At 40.1% G+C, this 18958-nt stretch overlaps 1 protein-coding gene across 5 annotated transcripts in view; it reads right to left on the reverse strand.

The window, feature by feature from the left end:
- LOC126920300 (matrix metalloproteinase-2) overlaps positions 1-18958 on the reverse strand; it is a 98653-nt gene that overhangs the window by 766 nt on the left and 78929 nt on the right. For all 5 annotated transcript variants that reach the window (XM_050730429.1, XM_050730431.1, XM_050730428.1 and 2 more), the window contains 5 exons: positions 17414-17560; positions 14179-14324; positions 9020-9178; positions 568-1046; positions 71-369 (listed from right to left, as the gene is read on the reverse strand). In XM_050730429.1, coding sequence (XP_050586386.1) covers positions 71-369; positions 568-1046; positions 9020-9178; positions 14179-14324; positions 17414-17560 — 1230 coding nt within the window. The remainder of the gene's footprint in view (positions 1-70; positions 370-567; positions 1047-9019; positions 9179-14178; positions 14325-17413; positions 17561-18958) is intronic.

Below are 18958 nucleotides of genomic sequence, written 5' to 3' on the forward strand. Positions count from 1 at the left end.
GATGCTATATATATTCTAATTTCATATTAACTTTGATATCAAGCGCGGATAGAACATTTTTGTTCGATACCTCCAATACTCAGATCCACTAAAGAAGTAAGTTCTTCCATTGTGTCCCCAAATCATCGCACCGTCGATTTTTTCCAATGATTCTGGCAATCCCAGTTTAGTTAATGGTTTTGGATAACCCGGTTCGAGATTGTTGGCGTTGAAAACATAGTACCTTTTGCCAATAAAGAATACGATTTTCTTGTCTGGCCTCTCGTACACTGCATCCACGTGATCGATGTTCTCAGGTAGATTAAACAAACGTGTGATTTCCGCTGGATATCCCTCGTACAATCCTTGGTCACCGATTCTCCATAAATACTACGAAAGACACACATTACGATATATTAGTATTACATTTCTTTATCATTTCTATTCGATCGCGGTATATCTCTTGTATTCTATATCGCGGAGAAATTTTTCAATGAAACATTTATCGATACATCAAACGTCGAAGAATGAAATCTCCATGCGTTCATCGAGGATGTTGAAAATTTGCAATTTCATTCGACGACTTACTCGTCCTTTGAAAACAAAAATTTCCCTGCGAATAATGCTGATGGCATCGTAGCTGGTATCGCATTTATCCGGTTTATCGTTTTTGGGTGTCGGCGTTGTCCATCGGTGCCTTGGCCTTTGCGTGTACGGTGTCCTGACGGTGGTGGTAGTGGTGGTGGTAGTGGTAGTGGTAGTGCTGGTGGTAGTAGTGGTGGTAGTGGTACTAGTGGAGGTGGTGTGATGTTTGTGAGGTTTGTGAGGCCTCTGAGGTCTGTCCTCCGGCCTCTCTGGTCTCTCTGTTCTGTAATCCGGCTTTTGAGGGTAGCGATCAGGGCGGCGAGGCCTGTCGTCGTTTGGATAGTGATTTGGCCTGGTTGGTCGTGTTCTCCATGGTCTGTACGTCGTCCCAACGCTTGTCGTAGTTGTCCGGGCCGTTGTAGGTCGTTCCGGAGGTGGCGGACCACCTGGTATCTTGGCCCAGAGTTTCTCTTCGGGTGCACCTGTAACACGATCACGAGGCACTCGTTGAACAACTATCGTGCAGATAATAAATTGATAAATAAAGTATAGTTTAAAGAGTCCAGGGCTTGTGATATTTCTTCTTTCGCTTCTTATTCGATACGGTGTCAAACGATCGATAAAATAAGACAAAAGTAAAAATCGGTAATTCGGTGTATTCGGTAGCAAAATATTCGATAAGTAGCTGTAGGTACAATTTAATTGATATACGCCAATAATTCGAATTGTTTCGCACAGATCGATAAAACTGGAATGAAAGGCACGACAAGCCATAAGTCGTTATCTTCTTAGAAACATATGCAGAGACGTAAAGATTTACTATCCCGTGAAGATGGTTCAGCCCTGAATTCATTTTCAATACGAAAGAGACGAAAGGAAAAGAGAAAGGCGTATTTTATGTTTCAAAATTGAATCGATTCAACGCATCTTTCGCGACATTACTTTTTAATGCCGAAACAAACATCTATTTCCGTATCTTGATATCAAACACAACGTCAGTTTCCCAGACTTTACGTTCGGTAACCGGACGTAAAATCGGATTACATTATCTGCACAGAACTATTTTTAATTATAATTCAGAATAAGAAAACAAAGGCGAACATCAAGCTATTTGTATGTTCCAATCGTGTACAAGATGTAATTTTATTTTTTCATTGTTTTAAACACACGTAAAAGTCGTTATTAATTTATTATTTCTATGTTAAATGATTTAATGACGTCGTAGAACTTTTAAAGTGAAAATTATTCGCTTTAAAAGTTCAGAACACGCCTTTCGGTGATGAAAGTTTTTAGGTATTCTGTGAGTCGTATCACTGCAGATGTTCCAAGCTGTAACTACAAACTTTCCATTTAAACCAAAAGTATATCGTGCACGTACTTTTAAGGGGATATTGCTGTTTACCAAATTACCATATAAAATTGAAAAATATCCTATTTAGAATAGGATTAATTAGAATCGATTAACTTGAGAAATGTCTTTGACTCGAGGTTGAAGACGACAACAGAGTCTCTGAGAATTTCCACAAGATGTTAGTTCATCAATGTTGTTATCAAAAACATTGTAATTGGAATTTTGATAGTATCGTCACTGTAATTGGATCGATAGTTAAACAGATGATGTTAAACGGGTAAGTTTTTTCATTTTCATTCTCTGTTTGTTTATTCGTTTCTCTAATCTCTCTCTCTCTCTCTCTCTCTCTCTCTCTCTCTCTGTCTCTTTCTATCTTAACCACAGCAGCCGCGTGCAGATTCCGTTCGCTAATTGGTAGCTCCCTCACGAATATTAATTATCATTCGATTCTGGGACACACGCCGTTCTTGAATAATGCAATAATGCAGATAGTACGGGGTTGCGCATGATATATACATACTTTGCATGCCGCGATGTATTATGCATAACGTTTATTGCCATTGACTTCTCGTTCGTATACCTGACTCGAGCTATTTATAATGGAGTTTTCAAGAAATCTCGCTGGTTCGACTATTAATTTTCGTTTGCTTTGCTTTCGTTCGACCGTTCATTTTGCTGAGGTTGACCGATAGAAAAACGAGTGGATGAATTGGTAATAGAAAAATATATCGAAGTAAATAAAGGTGAATAAATAAATAATAAATATATTATCGAGATATGCGTAATTTTGTGTGCTAGATTAGATTGGTCGCGTGGTAGTGACACACGTATGTGAATATGAGTGCGTGGAAGTACGTGTGTCTCGAAAAACAGACGAACGCAACTGTTCCGTTGGCAGTGTGGTATGGAAGATGGTGAGACAAAGAGAGTGCAAATGTATATATCGACGAAGATCCTGGAAATCGTTTGTTAAATAAATCTAAAACTATTTTAATACGAATTCCAAGTGTAACCTTAGTGTTCCTTTACTTTTATTTAATTAAGATCCACAATTCTCAACATATATAACGTATGCTGATCTAGATCCTCACTCTTATGGTGTTACGATACGATAGAAGAAGCGATAGGGAGCGCATTCATACGTTAGGTTGTCCGAAAAGTGTCTTTCTGAACATGAAACCTAATCTGTCGAACGTTGTGATCTTTATTTTGATAGAACAAAATGGAAAATGCGCATCCATTATTTCCTTATAAAAAGAAAGAAACTTTTTGGACGACCTAATATTTATAGGAAAGGACATTACCAGAAAGTTAACCTTGTAACTCTAACTAAAGGCTACAAGAAACAACAATAGACATCTGCTTATAGCTCTTTTCTTTCTAGACCTTGTAATCCAAAACAAAATTTATATTCAAGGGCGCAATAATATGCGCCTTTCCTTATTTCGAATTCTTTTCTTTCACTAAATTCTGTTCTCTTCGTAACAGCGGTCTCCGGGTCACGAGTATACGAGAGAAAAGGTGTAGAGCTTTTCTTTTTTCCTTGAAGTAATTGCTTCAACAAATTTCATGCCAGCTTTAACAATCGTGTCAGATTATAACGTATATGGGTATTCTGTTTCTCTGTTTTCGTCGAATATTTATCCAATTTTCGCTCCTTCGATCGCAGGAAAGAAGAGAAAATTGCGATAAAAAAAAGAAAGAGCATTCCTTTCTATAAATCTATTTCTATTTCACACGGATAGCAGAAATTTATGTTTACGACAAGAACAACTTCGAATTCGTCGATCTTATTGTTAAATAGATGGTACATTTATACTGTTCGTGCGAGAGTGTATGCGAGCGTCGAAGGAAGTCCAGGTGTTAGTCGAGACAAAAGCGATTAAAAGCGGTTAGAAGTTATTAAAAGCCGTTAGAAGCGATTAACCCCAATCAGAAGGAAACAACCAAGCGAGTAGGTTATCGAGTCCTTTAGAGAGTAACGTACGCGTAGAGCTGAATAATTTGTAAATAAATTTTAAACTATTCGTTTTTCCAAATCCTCTTTATACCTTAACGCTTATTTTGTTCGGAGCGTTAAAGACGATTTTACGAAATAACGCTACGAGTTAGGACGCTTACTATCTTCCTGCTTTTTGCTTTCCAGTCCACCGGATTACGTCGCTAATTCAAGAACCAGTAACAAAGTGATTCGCAATTAAGCGACACGCTTCTTCGTGCTAACGAGTTTTTATCGTTTCCGCTACATCGGCGGATCGCAGGCTAAAAGCTGGCGTAAAAGCCTCATTTTTCCTATCTCCGTGACGGAGAATATGCACGTGCATAAACAATTCTATCAGGACCTGGTGCACGATTTCGTACGGAGAAAATCGTATTTGAAGATCATACTTTAATCGAGTTTTCCCGCAGTTTATAAATGGCACCTCTACGTTATTACGTTGTTTAATGCGAATGGTTTGTACGTCGGTATTCTCAAGCATGTGTAACGGCAAAATTTGACGAAAAAAAGGGAAATCACGCGGAAAGAGAAGAAACACGAAACGATAAAAGAAATATCAGCGTTGCAGTGGTAGACTCGAACGAAACTCTCGATTATATAGAGCACGGTTTGTTCGGAGAAGCACAGTTTCAGCAGGAAAAAATAGGAAAGAAAGGAGAAGGTCGGATCGTTCGGGAAAGAAAGAGTTACAGGAAAATCGGAGTAATTAAGACAAGAAGCAAATTGTTCCGAGAGGAACGTTTATGAAACATCGCGTTACGATGCAACGAAAAGAGAGATATTCTTCTCGTCGAACTGAAAGAAACAGAGAGGAGAAGTCTCGAGATCCGCATTATTTTTCCTACGTTTTTCTCTTTTAACTTAACTTTATCTCTTTCTCGAAACAAGCATCGATGCACGCTAGATTCGAATACCAAAAACCTTTTCGCTGATTTTCCTTACTTTTTGGCTCCACGACGATATAGCAAATTACTTTTACGTATCGGCAACGCGTTTAATTTACATGCTTCGTTTACGCGAACGATCATAAAACGACCAAACGAATAAGATCATAATTGGAGTTTATGACGACAATCGTGACGAGAGTTCAAGGTTCTAACACGTATGAAACTCGTAATTTCTCGTAGTAGTTACGTTGGAAGATCTCAGATGAAATATTTACAGAGTATCTTACGTACTTCCATCTTACATACAAGCCGCGATTATTCACCTAATCGCGCTAATCTGTACCGGTGGTTAAGGTTGCGCGGTTGTACCCTGCACGGAATTCGAACAAAGACAAAAGCGCTAATGTCCTGCAGTTCGTTTTCATTTAAGTCGGGATTTTTGGATGTTCTGGTGACACATAGCCCGATCGATAAATAGCCGGAGCTGTGAAAAGCCGCCGTATCGCGATGTGTTTTTATCGTGAACGAAAGTTTGTCGAGCGATTTTTATATCTGCACTGTGCGTTGCGCCGTATACGTATGCAGCCGATAACCTATACTACAAATGAACATTGCAAATACGCAGGTAGTTTACTTTTTCAACTAGTACCACATTCGTTTCACAGCGACCATCGGTTTATTCGTAGGTAAATATTCCCGCAACCACAACGGCACGAGCACCTATTCGCTGTTCTTCTTTTACAAGGATAGTCGATACCGTGAACGAAGGCGATGATCGCGTTAGCACATAAGAGTATTGCAACAGTATTCGATTTTCTGTTTTCGTAAAAATATCGTTACCTATGTTTCTATGTTTATTTTCGCATGAAATTCAAAAACATCGTCAGTGACGATAGGATTGCCAACTATTTATGATTCAAACGGAGTTTAGAAACCAACGGAGTAAATCGAAACGTTCGTCCTTTGAAGCATCGAATACGGGAATATTAGATTGTCCGGAAAGTGTCTTTCTTTTCCAGACACGTCTTTTACAACGATGCATCTTTATACAAACGTCTTTTGTTCTTTATTTGGACGAATTTTGCAATCAATTCTCATTGAGAATTACAAGTAAATTATTCTGCCGCGTGGTATTATAACGCGTATAGTGAGCGTTTATCGTATGTTTTGTTGAAGTAGTCACCACTTCTACGAAAACCCTACGTCTGGTCTTTTTAGTTTTCCCAAGCGTTGGAGCCATCGACAGCATATAGACAAAAGACTAGCACGAAGGCAGACTATAAACAGTAGACAGGCGACGTTGGCTTCGGGGCTTTCAGTTATAAGGTAACACTGCTAGCGCGTGGATCTGGACCAGCTCAAATTCTATTCCTACTTATTATTACACTTCTCTGTTAAATTAAATATATATATTTTGTACCTTACTCTTTATCCACGCGTTTTCTCTCTTTATACATCTAACAACCTGAACATGTTTGATTCTGGCTGAATCTAACGTTTGAATCTAGAGGGTAATGTCTTTTTAGCCTGCGTGTCTGATCCGCCGTGTCGAGTAATCGAGCAACTAATGGGTTTTGGTGGTGTTGTTAACTCTTATGTTATATCTATTACTTATACAAACATGAAACTTAATCCATCGAACGTTGTGATCTTTATCTTTATGTGATCTTAATTGGATCGTACGTAATTCGATAAAGCAATATAAAACGGAAAACGTTGTACATCCATTATTTTCTTATAAAACGAAAGAAACTTTTCGGACGACCCAACAGATACACCGCGTACGAGCAGAGACGCAACTGCACGTTCAAAGGCTCGCGTTTCGTTAAAAAGAGATTATCTGGAAATTTTCGAAATTGACGAACGACGTCGACCACGCGACTGTTTAAACGAAAGCAATCGTTACTGCTGGAAGAAACCTCTCCCGTGAAAAGGTGTAAAACGTTGTGAGAATGACGCGTTTGTCGTTAAAGAACACGCCTTTCCACGTTCAATGGTCGTTTGAATAAAATTATCGTCGCGTTACTCGCTCAGTCTTTGCGACAATGTTACGCGAACTTATTTACGTGCTGTAATAGAGGCTGTCCTAGTTTTTCTCGGCTAAACTTTGTCCAGTACGTAGTACGCGCAGAAATAAAAAAGAGATCTACTCGTATGAATTTATATAATTTGTATGAGAATCGAGTTACGTTATAATAGTTATATCGTTAAACGATACGACCTAAACGATCTACTTGATTCGTGGATCAAGGAGCTCTTATCCTGCGCAAGTACAGGGTCGTACGACAAAGACGTTTTCCTCGTCGGAATATTCTTTCCTGCAGACTGCAACGAACATACATCATCGAGGCTAAAAAAAGAGAATAAGGACTTAGCGTTAGAAAAATGTAAAAAGCGTAAATGAACGTGGGAAACGACGAAGAGAAAACAAGGTGACGTGAAACGACGAGAAAGACAAAAAGGATACGGCGGAGATGGAAAGTACGAACAATATACGGGAAAAATTAACGACTGCGTGATCCAAAGTTAGAAAAGAGGAAGCAGAAGAGAAAAGCGAAGAAGAGCAGAGGGGATAGAGGAAAGAGATGGCGGATTGGAGGACGCGGAGAAAAAAAAAATCACGGTGATGAATAAAATCGGGGGAGTCGGTATAAAGGAATAAAAGAAGAAATTGGCCGGTATAAGAGGTAGAAACGGAGAAATGCGTTTAAAGAGGAAAGAGAAGGATAGAAAGAGTGGAATAGCGGGAACGAGGGAGGACAAAAACAGAAGCGGAAGGGGCAAGTGGAATGCATTTGCGATCCGGGTCTGGGAGGCTGGAAACCTTTCTCATACGCTAAATCACCCGAATCTACGGCCTGTATCCCGCTAGAAGCAAAGGGAAAGGGAAAGGGGACGGCCGTTCTTTATATTTTATTCACGTTTCATTTCACCCTGTTGTTACCAACCGCGGGGACATCTTTCTACGCTCTACCGTCGCGATTATTTCGCGAAATTGTTTTCTCGATTTATCCTGAATTTCGTCGGTCGACCATGTATATTTCAAACTTCAATTATGCCCTTTCGCGAGCACTTTCGTACTTTCGGTCTGTACCTTCGGATTTTCATACGACCGCGCGTTACTAGGTTTTGCGCGTTTCTCTAGAACGAATAAAAACCGACACGCCGAAGGATCGGTAGACGAATACACGAGAGAACGATCTTGTTAACTAGTCGACGGTTATGCGCGGTTTTTCTACGTTTTTCCTCCGTGGAAATATCGCTGTAGACCGATATTTAAAGAACCAGCATTGTTGGTGTTACGCGTGATTGATGCCTGACCTAACCCAAACTTAACGCGTTCGAGCTTCCGATAGGTCAAACGTATTACAAGAAACAGTTCTCCTTTTGGATATTTTACTCTTTAGATACTCGAGTTCCATCTCACAGCGTCAGATTTATGTTATCAGTGTTTAGAAATTGAATAGTTTGCGCGTTTAAAATGGAGCTGCTATATCGTAGTATCTAAAAATGCTAGACAAATGTGGAGGATGCTTGGTCGAGTCGTTTAAACGACCAGATTACTTCATTTTTATACCGTCAAATATATTTTAAAATATTATAAATATAACTCAGAGTCAACTGTGGATTGCTCGATACTGGTCGTTGAAAGAATGTTCGGTAAGAACGCTCGATACTAACTGAAGACTGCGTAATGATCGCTAATAAAGACTGAGACTGAAAAACTGGTCATCTTACGATCGCGCTCGTTTATTTATACCGGTCGGGGGAGCACCGGAAAGTTTAAATTCGACTTTGTTTGACGGTTGCACGTAGCGGCGACATTGTTTTGCCCGGAGTTTGTTTATTATTACATTATGTATATCCTAACGACGTCGATGCTCCGAGGCAAAAGAGCGACGTGATTCGAATTGTCCTGTAGCTCATGTGCCGCTGCACATATATCATATCGCAAAAACCAGACAGAAACGTAAGATTACGCGAATGGTTTCCCCTTCATTCCGGCACGTAAACGTAAAAGTACACGAATGAACCGCGAGATCGGTAATTATTTATCGTACGACGCGCGTGATTCGATTGTTTTCTTTATCGATTCCACCCAAGCCCGTAGCCTCGTTTGTGATTCGAGTCGTCCGCAAAATTAGTAGGCGAAAGCATAGAGTATTATAATCATTGTTATTATGGCAACGAAATTATCGAATATGCAAACTCACTCACCGTACATTTGCTGAATACCGTGTCTGTCGTCTTCCGGCAACTCGTAATTAGAGCTCAATCCTTGGTACCAGGGATACATGAGCGCTCCAGAAACCGAGCTGTGAGCTAAGCCAAGAGAATGGCCAAATTCATGCGCGGCCACCGCGAAAAGGCTGGTTCCTGAAAGGCAAAAGAACCGTTTCAAACTTTGCCCTATTACTCGGTTATTCATTCTCCTATCTATACTTTCTTATTTCCGTTATTCGCGTCTTTTCTTCCAACTTTCTTTCGCGAAAAAAAGCAAGAGGAATCGTTATCGTTAAGAAACCGAGTAAAGAGGATCAGACGAAAGATACTTTTATTATACGAGGAACGAATCTCGCGAGAATGGCAGATCGTTTGGACGCTATTTCCAAAAGGTCTCTCTCGATATCCGTATATTTTTAGTTGTAAAATATATGATATCGGGAGAAGGGTTTTGTTTTCTCGATAGCAACCGTTATTTCGTGGATACTGTGAAATATTCTTTCAATAAACTCGTTTCGTGCTACCCACCGTTCTTTCTTTAATATCTCGAACGATATTCGAAACGAATATCGAATTTTCGATCGAAGCAAACACCAGCAACGTAGAAATTATTTCACCAATTTAGTTTATAAGAATTATTCTACGTTTCGCTTAAACGGCGAACCAGGTAAAAACGTCCACGAAGTGGATAAATAAAAACGGAGTAAACGGTAATCGACGTCTGATAATATCAGTCACTTTCGGTCGTTTATCAGAGGGATATGAAAATTTGTTGACGGTTTCACGGAAGCTCGAGTTTCGCGTTAACGTACTTTCCTTTTGACGGCTTTTTATCTTCGTTCCGTCTCGTTTCGCATTCGGGACGTTCGTTGTGAAATGTAGGTCGAAATCATAAAATTAAAGCTCGCAAGGCTGGCGATAAAAGAAGCGCGCGTTCAGTCGCTACGAAAAGCGAATAAATGCGATCGTCTTCTTTCCGACGTATCACCGAGAAAATCTGCATCAATTTCTCGTTTCTTCGTCGAGATATTCTACCCTGAGAGACGAAGTGGCGTATCTTGGAAGAAAAATTAATGCAACTAGACGACAAAATCGCGTATAAAGAAGAAGAAAATAGATTAACTCGGAACGGTGTTCGTACAATTATATTTTATAATTATAATTTTATATCAAATAACTATAACGTGTCTTCTAAGACTCGAGCGAAGCGTTCGTGCACGTAAAACCCAAAAACGACGCAAATGAAATACGTAGAACGTGGAAAAAGATAATGTATTATATATGTGGTACGTAGCACGAAAAATACAAAAATATCGGAAGATCGCATAAAGTTAGCGTGTAGAATATAACAAACTGTGTCCATTAATATTTCATACGGATTGATATATCTGCGTGCAAGTATTGTCCTTTCGAACGAAATGTTAGCGAAATGTCGGAACACTTTTCTAAAAGAACACGAAGCCACGAGCGGCATAAACTTGGAAAACTCGGCTCGTGAAAGCCTGAGGGAACTTACACCTGGTGTTACGTCGTGTTGAGCTTTATCTCGAAATAGAATGAAGAGGAATGTATAATAGAAATATAGTGAAGTACAAGTACAGTGTATACCAGTCGAGATCGGCACGAGAAGCCACGCATCTATGGGTTTTTATCTAATTACGAAAACTGACCCGTCTATACCCCACTGCACCGTCCGAGAGGCTCTTCGAATCGATTTAGAGCTAAACGACGCTCAATGGCTTCGAGGACTAAGAAAACTAAACACCGGAGAAGATGTACAGTTTTCCTCCAACACATCGAAGAATTTAAAATGGGATTACCAAATGGAATTAAAATTTATCGTATTCTTTTCCCCTCTATATTCCTTGTTTTCCTCGGATTGTAAAAATATACGGTGTACGAAAAAAGAAGGAATAGACTGTGTAAATTACGAATATGACGCAGAGAAGGTCAAGAGAGAACGCAAGTAGCGTAATCTTGACAAGTGCAATTTGCGTAGTGACTGCAAGCACATCGCAAAACGTCAATCAAAGGAAGGGCGTTGATGCAAAGGCCTAGCGTGGCATCCGTGGCGCGGCGCGATCTTCTCGGTGAAGTTTCCTCGTTACGAACTTTCAGCGCGTCGCGTCGCGTCGTCGTGATACATACTTCGAAATCTCGATGTTAACAGCAGCTAGCTGCAATATACCGGGAGTCAAGTGCTCTTAATCAAAAGCCTGCTCGAGGACGAGCATGAAAATAAGTGGAACGGATTACGGTCGTCCTCGAAGGGCTCTTCAGATTGCCGAGCCTCGATATTCCAGCGAGTTTTTTACAGAAATTACACCGCTCTCGTCGTACCCTCGTGTACCTTCTCCATTTAGGTTGTTGCATACAAATTATTTGGATAGCGGATGCTTGCGCGATCATAATAAATATAAATCTGCAAAAGTGTAACGATAACGCTATAGAAAATGCATGTATGATCAAAGAATTTTTACAAAGATATAACGCACTTTTCAAATAAAATTCTTACTGCGATTACTATGGTAATTTGCCGATCGAGTATAAAGTAAACTATAACAAGGTGGATCGGAACCGTAGTACGACCGAACACGTTTCGGAGAAAATCTTATTTCTTCACGTAGTATCACCCTCTGTCCGGTTGTGCTATGATTTTCGACTCACCCTGTATTTGCACGGTAGCAACGTTTTTGGAATATCAACGTTAAATCCGGCAAAGAATTTATCGATAAATCGGTTGCTCGAAAAATCTCCCGTGCTACGTCAGAATTCCAGATGAATTCGTGTCAAGACTATTCTAGGAGGATGCTAATTTTCCGATGGATTTGCTGATCGTGATGTTCCGGTTTCTCGTCGTTTGCAAGCGTCCTGTGGTTCCCGACGGTATGTGTCGGATAGCACGTTAGTTGTTCGTAACTGACATCAACATCGCCGAATATTACCCATACAGAAGCTTCGTTTCGATAATAGGAGAATGGATTTTCCAAAGTTTACGATTCCGTAACATATTTTAAGACAGATTTTCATTCGTTCGATTTGTAACTTGACATTGAAAACTGCAGACAAATTCGAAACTACACGTTCTTTCGTAAAAATTTTCGTAAAAATAACAGACTGAAGGATAGCTGGTTTTACGAGCGAAGAAGGAGAAAAAGAAGAAGAAGAAGAAGAAGACGACTGTTTCTTTAAACCAGCAATTTAGCCAAAATTGTTATGCTACTTTTGGAAAATTACCGAAATTATCGGTATTAGTAGCGGCGCTATTAATAGGCGGACCCTGAACGATGTCGGTGAATCCAGGATAATTATGACCATGCTAATGGAAACTATGCAACGCCAGCAGAGAATGAGAGCTAAGCTGGAGTTATTAACGAGGCCAATCGGAATTGCACCAACCATCTATCAAAATCGAACCGCGAGTAATAATTCGCGACACGGGCAACAGCCGTTGACCGATTCTGAATAACCATTTCGATTTTCTTCGTGCATTATCAAGCCGATTAACCGTCGTAATCTCACCGTGGATCGTAGAAAATCGCATCAAGTCGCATCTAGGTTTCAAGCAAGCGTTCCCATATGGTGAATTGGGAATTTGGCTCTTCTCCTTACAGTACTTACGTTCTAATTAAAATAGGGAACCGTATGTAATCGTTACTTGACCGTTTGCTTCGAAAGTAACACGACAGTTTCATCGTTGCTCCAGTTGATTTTCCTTGCAACTTTGTTTCGAGCAAACGAATCGAATAATCCATCCTTTTAACCAATTTACTTTTTCTCTTTTCCGAAGTTGCATCATAAAAATTCGTTTCATTTTCTTAGGTAAAGCGAAGTTAAATCGTAGTTTAAAGAAGAAGGGAACGCAAACATAGCAGAAAGAAACGGTAGTAATTTCAAGTTTCTCGTCTGATATTCTGCTATTCAGTAGGAACGAAAATATCGAAATTATAACGATGAAAGTTTCATTATATCGCATAAAATAGAACGTGAAATACGTTAAGCGAATGATTAATTTCTTGGAAATTAATAGTTAGATGGTAATTGACTTATGTGTCAATTTAACGTCAGCCAGGTCCGAGGCACGTTTCAAGATCGATTTAGGCATTAGGTTAGCGCTAAGTCTCAGATTTGCCTGCAAGTTTCGATTTTGCATGGAGTTTCGTGTTTGGGTTATCTCGGAATTAGATGTTTAGCAGGGATCGAGTGTCGGATAGGTCAAGCCACCATAGAAGTTCTCTAAGCCAACATCTAAATTATCTCTCGTTTTAATTATCGATAAAAGTCTGATCAAATGGCAAAAAGTCAGAATGCACGACGCGTTGTTCGATCATTAGCGTTTCTCGTAGCTTGAACGAAAAATAACAATATGGAAATATGGTGGAACAGAGGGAAGATTTCGGCGATCGTTTCCTTATTTCTTTTTCTCGCTCACGGGATGACCGAATTGGCGTATCTCCAGCAAATGGAAAAAGGCTCGATCGCTCTTGCGAAAATTTCTCGGTTCCGGAATCTTTTCTTTTCATCCGCAAATCCCTTTAAACTTCCTCTTACCGTGCCTCCTTCCATCGCCGTTGCAAAATCCCGCCTTGCACAAAGTGGAACGCGTAGAAATTTTTATTTTGACATCTGAACGAGCTTGGCGTCGTTGCTTTAAAATTTCATCGTTACCGTTAGTCCGCCGATTTCGCTCTATATTCCTGGTTGAAGCCGTTTGAGTTACGAATCCGTCTGATTTGCGAACTTGGTGGCACATATAACGATATTAGGTACGACGTATTTCCGCTTTCAATTAAAAGTTGTCGAAACTTTCTGCCGTTTTTTCTAGGAACGACGTAGCGTCGTATAAAACTTTTCGTTACGAATACTTTTATATAAAAATCAAGTTTTCGCGGTACAGGGTTTCGTAATCACGCAAATATTCGCATCGTTCCGAATTTCAGCGAAACTACGCCGCGATTATAATCGAACGATTCGGAGGGAATGTTCAGTTGGATAAACGTCTGGATAAAGTTGATCTCTACACAGGGAAATCCGTACGTTTCGAAATGTCAAATGTTAGTATATATATAGGCAGATGTAGCGAAAAAGGCTAGTTTTAAGAAAAGGGCGGATTTCTGTTCTCTAGCTTCGTCACTGAGCTTCTGAGTTCTTACCTTCTTCGTTGCTGTTGTCGTCCTGCAACAACCATATTTCTTCCTCGTCGAAATGAACGTCTCCGCCGCGATCTCTACCAGGAAAGAACGCATGTGCCAGAATCTGGCCTCTCCCATCGAATGGATATCCATCGCCATGATGACCACTGAAGCAGAATACGTAGAAGAGTAAACCAACCGACGTTAAATCGAACCGAATTATTTTCTATCGTTACTTGTTCGACTTTGGAGAATTCGCAGGAAATTCCCCCTGTTACGCGCGTTCTGACGTTTCCGGGCGAACGCGACGCCACGATTTCTATGCTATTTGCTGTTTGTTCGGACGTTACTACAGCTCTAAGTTCTCACGGTATCTCGGTCGTACGATGCGCAATCTCTCGCTTCGTTTTGCGGTTCGTTTAATTTGCCGTTTCCCTAGAGTGAGTCTAGAACAGGGACGAGAAGCGGCATACCCTGCGCCATAATTAAATTCCGTTCGCGAGTATTCGTCGATTATCCGGACAGCCGATACGCCACTGTTATCGTACCGTTCGGATGGCTAATCGGCAAACCGGATCATTCGTCTTCTCTATTCTTCCCTTCTTCCTGGTTTCGTTCGATTTCTGCGCGACGTACAGTTTCGGCGTTTATCGCCACGGTCTCCGAATAACTGTCGAATAAATCGCTTTCGATCGTTAAGAGTATCGATACCTACGAATTAACACGACGACCAGTACGAATATTATATCCTTTGAGATGCGTTTAATCGATAGTTTGCGATCGTTTAATTCCAACGCTTGTTTCTGCTAACGGTATCGGCTCTCCGATATTATATATGGTTGAGTCGAAACGTGTACCAGGAGAGTTAACTGGAACCTTTATAATCCTGAGAGAATTGGTAAGACAAGTCTGCTTGTTTCAGTTCGCGATCTTACGATGCGCGTTCGATATAACCGACAAAGTAACGTTTCATAATTTGTTACGAGTCCTGAATTGAAGCTATCCAATACCATATTAATTACGTATTACTTACTATCAGTATATCAAACTCGAATTTAAATTAAATTTATACTTTTTACACGAAACACGATCAAGGTCCCAATTTCGTTAAATTTTGATCAAGAGGACAGGAGAGGCAGACGCGATATTAGGAGAGAGAAAGAGAGAGAGAGAGAGAGAGAGAGAGAGAGAGAGAGAGAGAGAAATCGCAGGAAACGAACATGGCTGGTAGGGACGCGTTCGATAATAATTATAATCGATTCGATTCAGTCGGTCGAAGACTTCCATGCGGTTTCATGCACGTCACAGACGTTATGCGCGAGATGTTGATCACAAATTAGGTATACATTATGCAACAGTTCGTCGTTACTTACAAACTATAGGAAAACCAATAAGTTGGATAAATGAGTTCTACATAGATGACCTAATAGATACGCGGAACCGATATCGGTTCAACAGGCACACCTTTATTTTTTTATAAATGATGCTGTTTACGATAAAAAAAAAAGAGATTTTACGCTATAACGTATCTAAACTATGTTTGCATCGGAGAAAAGTGACGACGATTTACACGATACGTGTACAACACGCGTAGGAAAATACATAAAAGATGTATCGCGAAATGCAGTTGACGCGTCTTTTCTTTTACGAAATTAACGTACCTGCAAATCGGTAAAGTGGTTCCTTAGCTGCGAACGATCGACTAAGAAATTAAAAGTACGAAACGTTTTCAACACTATACCATAGGATTTCGTACCCTCCGGTTACTTTTGCTGTAACCATTTCGAAGGAGTGGTAAATAGCTCTTTGTTATTTTTACGTTCCGGTAATTTTTTTGACACGAAAAAACCAAAATTGTTCGAAAATTAAATTGCGCTAAAACGATGTTCTTTAATCATTGAAATTGTAATTTCATCTGCTTTCATGGTTGAGGTATACGATTCCTCGATACGGCGCTCGATACAGGAATCGCGTTTAGGCGCATAATAGCATTACAGAGTTAATGTAATAGAACTATAGTGGTGGAAAATTTTTGTTCGTTCGACCGCTAACGACTTAATATCATAATTAACTTAATACGATATAGTTCTGACGGCGCGATGATTTAATCGCAGGATATAATCAAGTAGCGATGTACATTTTCGTTGAAAAGAGCGTAAAACAGTTTCGGCTTTGCGAAGCGTTTACTTCGTTCAGCTCGTCGAATCGAAATGTTTTTGTGCGATATATGTTTCTATCGAGATATTAACATAGTACCATAGTATTCACGCGAATCCGCACGATAATTTTAAGCCGCGTCTATAAAGGCACAGCAGTAAACAAAGAGAAGGAAATAATACGAGCGAACAAAGAGAGAATCGATAGCTCGATTCTCGGACTTCCTTGTTATCGGGAAATTTATCGCAATGGCGTAACTGGGAACGGGGTATGATTAAACGGAAGAGGTTTATTTAAAATCTGCTGTTCGCGCGAATTGCTCGACGGCCATGAAAGCTATGTAACGCCGCGCGCTATGCACTCGTCAATATGTTTTGGGATAAAAAGAAGAAAAGACAAAACGAAATGGAAAAAAGATGGAAAAAACAATGATCGTGCCATGTTCGGTTTTTAGCGAAGTTCAAATTCGTCTCCTAGTTAAAAAGCACTGTGCCGCGATAAAAGAAGGTAAACCTGGCCGTATGAGCAAAATTTCCATTTTCGTTCCTTTCCGAGCTTTTCGTTTATTCGCTTTTTAAAATGCCATTTATTCGTACAAAAAAGCGTAAATTCTAATTTCGATTATTAACTAAACAATCCACGTACGGTGGAATATATAATAAATAAGATTGAAATATATATACGTAGGTATCAATTAGACTTTATCGTTAACTATCTTCGCTATTTGTCCACTCGCTTTTGTCTCCAACTGTATATCCGTATATGTAAATAATCCAAGTTTCCCGATTTACCTTTTACTCTAAACTACCTGATCTCTAGATTGTCCGTATTTTCCTTAGAAAAAATAAATATACGCGATACATGCACGAGGTTGGCAAATGGAATTCCTTAAAGTTATTCTTATATATTTATATGTTTCTCCTCTGATACTGTAAGATGTTCCAGACGAAGTAACGAAATAAGTATACGGCGTTATTACCGTCGTTGCTACCTCTGAGCTTAAGGGGAATATGAAAAGTCTGACAGCTGTGGTAGCGATAGCTATCGCGATCCAGCTAATTTCGGATTCGGTTAATTTCAATAAAAGACGAGAACTTACCTATGAAAGTAAACCAGAATATCCGCCCTATCGCTGTTAACCTCCTGAAAAGTAAGCTTGGAGTTTCTCGCCCAGAGATCGAGAGCTCTGCTTAGCTCGAAACGAACGCCGCCCGTGTCGAGGCCACTCGGTTGCTCGGTTCTCAGGCTGTAACAAAAAGAAAGAAAGAAAGAAAGAAAGAAAGAAGGAAAGATCGTTAGGAATCCGCCGAAAATCGATCCCACCGGTGAGCGATGCTTTTGTCCTCTTTATCGGCTCTGCTCGAGAGCGGCTTCGATCTAATAACCACGCCAGCAAACCGGAGAAAACGTTTCGCGGCGAGAGACGCTGAAAGGGAGGCGATTCGATCGTTGCTCGAAAGACGAACGATCTTAGCAAATATGCTCCGTTACTTCTCAGTGAGAACGAAAGAAACGAGGAAAATATTGTTGCATACCAGAACGCGGAAATTCCGTGAAATTGTTCGAATTACGTTCCCGCGGAAAATTAGCAAGTAGAGATGGAACGCGTCTTTCAACGGTGTCTTTCCACAATTTATTCAACGGTGTAGGTTCAACGTAAAAAACAAAAGCGCCACGATCGATTCATCGAAAGTCGATCAAAGAATATTTTACCAGATATGGCAAGGGCCATATATCTCGACGAAACATATCGCTATACGAAACGATAGACGCGACTCCGAGAAATTGCAAATGGGAAATTTCGTTCTTGTTATAATTAAACGTGGAATAAGAATGAGAAACGATCATTCAGCTAATGGACAAACCGCAGCAAAGTTTCTCGTATCTTCGATTTTACAGAGAACAGCGATTTTACGTTTACTATGGCTATAAAAAGCCGACATTTAGTAAACAATCAGGCTTTAGTCTGAAATAAACTGCGGATGAACCTATAATCGAGCTTTATAGCCTGGCAGGAAAGTTCCGTACTGCAACGACCTATTTTCCATCAAACGATCGGAGGAATTTTAATCAAATTTTGATCGGGTATTCTATCGATAGTTGTAAAATCTTACATTTCCCGCATCGACGACGAAAGGAATGTACTCGTTGTGATATTTATCTTAAAAGACTTTCGAAACTTATTTTGCAGGATGAAACCAACGAAATTTCTAGAAGCTGGCAATAAGATGCGACGCGTGTTTCAAAAATTTCCAACGCGCGAATATCAACGAAGCATATAATTGGAAGAAACGTTTGGAACGCGTAAGGTTAAGGTCGGACGATTAATTATTACGATTACTTACTCGGATCCTTGAAACGGATATGGCCGTTTTAATCGAGCGAAACTGGATATCCCGTGATTCTGACGACATCGTTCGCGCAGCTTATAAAACCAAGCCTTTAAACTGCGACGCTTATTTCCATCGTGTTCGTAATTAACGTCATCCTGCTTTTAGCCGGGGACATTTCAAAAGCACGCAAACAGGATATGCTCGAAACCTATCAGGCTATCCCTTAAAAGGATCGCACTTCGCTTAGACGACTTGGGCCTTATCGATGGATCGATCTATATTCCTGAGAAATGTCGCGTCGCAGCGGCCGC

This window comes from Bombus affinis, chromosome 9 (genome assembly GCF_024516045.1).
Source record: "Bombus affinis isolate iyBomAffi1 chromosome 9, iyBomAffi1.2, whole genome shotgun sequence".
NCBI classification, from domain to species: Eukaryota; Metazoa; Arthropoda; class Insecta; order Hymenoptera; family Apidae; genus Bombus; species Bombus affinis.